The sequence below is a fragment of the Triticum aestivum genome, chromosome 1D (genome assembly GCF_018294505.1).
Source record: "Triticum aestivum cultivar Chinese Spring chromosome 1D, IWGSC CS RefSeq v2.1, whole genome shotgun sequence".
NCBI classification, from domain to species: domain Eukaryota; kingdom Viridiplantae; phylum Streptophyta; class Magnoliopsida; order Poales; family Poaceae; genus Triticum; species Triticum aestivum.
Window position 1 is genome coordinate 2887190 of NC_057796.1, and position 6399 is coordinate 2893588.

General features: G+C 41.6%; 1 protein-coding gene across 2 annotated transcripts in view; it reads left to right on the plus strand.

The window, feature by feature from the left end:
* Window positions 1-757, plus strand: part of LOC123179792 (gamma-gliadin-like) — a 1485-nt gene extending 728 nt beyond the window's left edge. For both annotated transcript variants that reach the window (XM_044591674.1, XM_044591675.1), the window contains exon 2: window positions 1-757. In XM_044591674.1, the coding sequence (XP_044447609.1) occupies window positions 1-593 (593 nt within the window). In that variant the 3' untranslated portion in view covers window positions 594-757.
* Window positions 758-6399: the final 5642 nt, after the last annotated feature.

Here is a 6399-nt window from a genome sequence, read left to right on the forward strand (position 1 = left end):
CATTTCCCCAACAACCCCAACAACCATTCCCCCAGCCTCAACAACCCCAACAACAATTTCCCCAGTCACAGCAACCACAACAACCTTTTCCCCAGCCCCAACAACAATTCCTGCAGCCCCAACAACCGCAACAATCATTCCCCCAGCAACAACAACCGTTGATTCAGCTATCTCTACAACAACAGATGAACCCCTGCAAGAATTTTCTCTTGCAGCAATGCAACCCTGTGTCATTGGTGTCATCCCTCATATCAATGATCTTGCCACGAAGTGATTGCCAGGTGATGCAGCAACAATGTTGCCAACAACTGGCACAGATTCCTCAGCAGCTCCAGTGTGCAGCCATCCATAGTGTCGTGCATTCCATCATCATGCAGCAAGAACAACGACAAGGCGTGCAGATCCGGCGGCCACTGTTTCAGCTCGTTCAGGGTCAGGGCATCATCCAACCTCAACAACCAGCTCAATTGGAGGTGATCAGGTCATTGGTATTGAGAACTCTTCCAACCATGTGCAACGTGTATGTCTCACCTGACTGCTCCACCATCAACGCACCATTTGCCAGCATAGTCGTCGGCATTGGTGGCCAATGAAAAATGCAAGAGTTATGCTAATAGGTAGATGGATCATCGTTGCTTAGCTGATGCACCAATCGTTGTAGCGATGACAAATAAAGTGGCGTACGCCATCATGTGTGACCCCGACCAGTGCTAGTTCAAGCTTGGGAATAAAAGACAAACAAAGTTCTTGTTTGCTAGCATTGCTTGTCACTGTTACATTCACTTTTTATTTTGATTTTCATCCCTAACTGCAATCCTAGACTTACACATCAATAGCTAGCTGCTTGAGCTGGCAGGTTACTATATAATCTATCGATTAATGGCCGACCTATTAATCCAGTTAATAGGCTGATTGATATATTAGTTACTGCTCCCAAGCCGACCGAGCAGCTATCAGTTACGGATTTCCTGAACATTGCACACTATAATAATTCAACGTATTTCAATGTCTAGAAGTAAAAGGGAATTTTAGCAGCAAAACAAGCGCCTGATTGGAAACCATTCGTCACTCTAAATGTTAATCTGGATATTTTTGCGTTGGTACAATTTTGAGTTTGGTGGCACCAAAGCATTTTTCAAAAGCAATTCTTTAGGGGACTTCAAAGAGGTGAAAATCAAACTAAATTTGCCATTGCACAATTTAATCTATATTTTCTTTCCATTTTGCAAGGTTGCACCGGAGTGAGCACCGAAAAGCAACAGGAGCCAGAAAATGAAGATCTCACAAGAGAACAACACTTTTATAGAGCAAGGAAAAAATAAAGCAAACATGTATCAAAGGTTTTTGGAGCAAAATAGCCCCAACTACCGAAAACTGGCCCTAGGGGTGGCCTATATGGCCCACGTGCCTGGCCACCTGCCTTGGGTCCCGGGCATGGCCTAGGATGCGTGGGGCTCACAGAAGCCCCATGCCTCCATCCTTTTTATATACTAATATCATCTGCGCGAAAGAACACCCTTGATTTTCATTTTTTTTTCTATTGCACAGGTACAGAGAACGTTATTATCTTCCTCACGCTAGTAGGGAAACCCCTTATAGGATTTCACTATTAGGAGCGTCCACAACTATATGGACGCTCCTGCTAACTCGCGTAACAGCGAGCAGCGTGCGGGGAAAACCAGAACGCGGCAGTAGTGAGGGACTTAGTGGCGTTCATCCATTTGAAACACTGCTAGTTACGTGCATGAAGGTAGACGGTTTGCCATAATCCCTGGCAGCGTGCGGATGGAGGGAATGCCACCGGTGTCACCTCCTATAGCAGCGTGTGGCTCTGCTCCGCATGCTGCTACTCTGATGTCTAACACTCTGTGCACCGACGGGCATATGGGTCTTAAAAACTAGTGGCGTTTATATACTCGCACGCTGCTAACTTGTAAACTTTCGTAGCTTTCAGCGGATGGCAAAAACTGCTAATTGTTGCGCCCAATAATTGAGTACCCGTTCTTCTCCTTCCGCCCCTCTCTCTCTACTGTTTTTCAGGCACAATTTCATCAATAGATCTTTTTCTGCCTTTACTTTCCCTGATGTTAGCAGCGTGTTCTCTCTATGGCACACTACTAAGCCATTTTCTATATTCAATCCCCTTGAAAATTGAAAACAATAGTCAATAAATCCATAAGTGTACATGTAACAATAAAATGGTGCATATGGTATGCCAACAAAATTTTGGAGGCACACTTTTCAGCACTATTCTGATTACCGTTGGTGATACCTACCTTCGGTTTGGGAGGAATCTATACTAAACTTTGGTTTAACACTTTGTAATTTTAACCGCTAGTTCAAGTTGTCATATAATGACAGTACACCAAGTTTCAAGAATTTTAAAATGCATTTATTTTTTCTAAATTCAAATGAAAAACTGTTTGTAGCGTTCGCCTGTGTATGCCAGGCTGCCAGTCCTCTACATCATTAGCCCTGTGTCGTTGTTGCACATGTGGCTTGTGTTTGGTATACAAACCGTCGTGTAAGCTAGCAGTGTTCTGCGGGCGCACACGCTGCTAGCTTGTATGCATACAAACTATCCTGCCCGGGTTTTATTAACTTCCCACTCACTCTCTCTTCTTCCTCTCCCCATCTCTTTGCGCCCTCTCCCTGCCACAACCTGCATTCTCATCTTGAAATCTATGGCCGATGATTATTGGCGGCATTTATGCCGCCGGCCGGTGTGCACACGTCTAATTAGTGGTTAGTTCGATCCGGCCACCCTCCTCCTCTTGATCTGCTCCCCAGGTGTGGTGAACTAAATCTGGCCGCCCTCAATCCTACCAATGTGTATACCTTAGATCATTTAAGTAGCTAGTTAAATTTAGTTTATTTCGCCACTGTACCTAGTTTATTAGATTAGTTAGATTGATTAATTAGTGTTGTATGTAGTGTATTGATTAATTAGTATGTATAACTTGATTTTAATTATCACAACTTGAGTTTAAAATAGTTTACTACAACTTGAGTTTAGTAATTATCTTACATATGCATTAGCGAGGAAGGGGACAAGTTCATCACCGTTTTCCAAATGGGGCAGGATGCTAACCTAGTCCTCTTCATATGTGCCATCTTATACTAGAGGTTGACGAATAGGGTTCATATAGTCCTCTTCATGCGTGTCGTTATTTAGTCTACTTTGTTGTGACATATTTCATATCATGAACGTTTTTCAAATTCATGAACACTTTTATAACTTTTCGAACATTTTCTTAAATCAAGAACATATTTTGAATTCATGAGCACTTTATACTGTTTTCAAACATTTAAAAAAATTGTGAATACTGTTGAAACAATTTTCTTGAATCTGTGAACATTTCTAGAATCAAAGAAGAATTTTTTTGAAATAGGTCAAACATTTTTTCAAATTCAAGAATATTTTTTTGATTTAACGAACATGTTTTGAAATGCATGATCAGTTTTTGAATCAGCGAATATTTTATGAATGAATAAGCTAGTTTGTAAGTCTCGGACAGTGTTTGAAATTTTAGGATATTTTCCATTCTTGAACTTTCTTTGTTTGGCAAAACTTTGTCTTAATTTACAGTTTTGTAATACACAAACTTTTTAAAAATGATAAACATTTTTTGATTTCCCGAACATTTGTTTTCAAAATTTCATAAATGCCCCAAAAAACATTTTACACAGGGAAATCCCCCGCCTGGGAGATGATGCATCATAACTCTTTGGGCCGGCACATATCCGGGTGGCCAGTTTTTCATATATTGTTTTGATTGTTCTTTTTATTTTACGTTGTCGTTTTTTCTACTTTAAATAATTTGGTACTTCAAAAATTGCGAAATTTAAAAAATGAGAATTTTGAAAAAAAAATATTTAGTAAATCATAAAATGTTTGTCGATTCAAAAAATATTTCTGATTTTGTAAACATTTTGTTTTGAAATTTTGGAAAACCAATTGTTGAAAATAAAAAATGTTCATGATTTTTCAAAAACTTATAGTACTAAAAAAAGTTTATGAAATTGCACAAAATTATCGCCAATACAGAAAATGTTAATAAATTTTAAAATATCTAAAAAATTAAAAAAATCGGATCTTACAAAGTAGTTTTTCATTCATAACATGTTCACTGATTCAAAAAATGACCATGCATCTCAAAAAAATTCATTAAATCAAAAAATGGTCACGAATTTCAAAAATTGTTTCCAGAAAAATGTACATCAATTCTAGAAATGGTCGTCGATTCAAGAAAATTGTTTAAAAGAATGTTCGCAAAGTTTGTAGGGTAATAGTTTGTAACTTTAGGGAAATTTCCGTGACGTATCGCTAAAAGCAATAGCCCATTTATTACTAGGTATAGATATAGATAGAGGCTACCATCCTTTTCTCCCCGCAAGTCCCGCTCTCATTTAATTCGCCTCTTTCATTGGGTCTTTCTTCTCGATTTTTTATTTCTTGGTTCTCGGGGCGGCTTTATTGATATTCAAGACAACTTATCACTAGTAGAAAAAGAGGCTTCCATACGCCCCCATTAGTCCCTAAAATAATCGAACCGCGACCAAAGGGGTCTTTAGTCACGGTTCGGAAGGAGACCCGCGACCAACTATCTGGGCCCAGCGAACTCGGTCGACAGCTGGCGGACGGGAGGGGCTTTAGTCCCGGTTGGCCTGGCCAACGGGGACTAAAGGTCCTCCGGCTGGCCCGAAGGCCTTTAGTCGCGGTTGGCCAGGCCAACCGGGACTAAAGGCCCATCCCTATATATAGGACTCAGCTCACTTCACTTAGCCACAATTGGTGCCACTTCTATTCACAATATTCAGAAGGGGGGTGGTGGGTTTGCTTTTGGTTCCTCCTATGCACACAAGGTGTTCGATGAAATGCCCGAGAGCATGAAACAAACATGATATGAAGTGTCCGAGCCACACTTGAGCTTTCTCATTTATTTTTCCTCCGCGATCGCGGTTAGCAACTTGAACCTTTCATGTGTCATTGATAAAATATGCATGTGTGTAGTTCATTGTTTAATTTGTATTATTTCTAGCTAGTTAGTTTAACAAATGCATGATGGTTAATTATATACTTTATATAATAATAATGCAGATGAATCGGCAATGGATGTACGGTCCCCGACTCTCCGGCGAGTTCACTACGGGTTTGAAAGATTTCCTCGTAGTGGCAAATGCTAACAAGCAGCGAGGTTTTATTATCTGTCCATGTGCTGTCTGTAAGAATCAGAAGGGTTACTCCTCCTCAAGAGACGTTCACATGCACCTGCTTCGGCACGGTTTCATGCGAAGCTATAATTGTTGGACCAAGCATGGAGAAAGAGGGGTTAGAATGGAAGAAGATGAAGAAGGGGATGATATCGATGACAACTATCATGATCATTTCGGTGATACTTTCATGGAGGATGATGCTGAAGGTGGGGAAGGGTTAGGTGAAGGTGAAGAAGAGGCACATGATGAGCCTGCTGATGATCTTGGTCGGACCATTGCTGATGCACGGAGACGCTGCGAAACTGACAAGGAGAGGGAGAATTTGGATCGCATGTTAGAGGATCACAAAAAGTCGCTGTACCCAGGATGCGATAATAGTCTGAAAAAGCTGGGCTGCACACTGGATTTGCTAAAATGGAAGGCACGGGAAGGTGTAGCTGACTCATCATTTGAAAATTTGCTGAAAATGTTGAAGAATATGTTTCCGAAGAATAACGAGTTGCCCGCCAGTACGTACGAAGCAAAGAAGGTTGTCTGCCCTCTAGGTTTAGAGGTTCTGAAGATACATGCATGCATTAACGACTGCATCCTCTACCGCGGTGAATACGAGAATTTGAATGAATGCCCTGTATGCATTGCATTGCGTTATAAGATCAGAGGCGATGACCCTGGTGACGATGTTGAGGGCGAGAAACCCAGGAAGAGGGTTCCCGCCAAGGTGATGTGGTACGCTCCTATAATACCACGGTTGAAACGTCTGTTCAGGAACAAAAAGCATGCCAAGTCGTTGCGATGGCACCAAGAGGACCGTAAGTCCGACGGGGAGTTGAGACACCCCGCTGATGGAACGCAATGGAGAAAGATCGACGGAGTGTTCAAAGATTTTGCAGCTGACGCAAGGAACATAAGATTTGGTCTAAGTACTGATGGCATGAATCCTTTTGGCGAGCAGAGCTCCAGCCATAGCACCTGGCCCGTGACTCTATGCATCTACAACCTTCCTCCTTGGTTGTGCATGAAGCGGAAGTTCATTATGATGCCAGTGCTCATCCAAGGTCCAAAGCAACCCAGCAACGACATCGATGTGTACCTAAGGCCATTAGTTGATGAACTTTTACAGTTGTGGGGCAGACCTGGTGTACGTGTCTGGGATGAGCACAAAGAGGAGGAATTTGACCTATG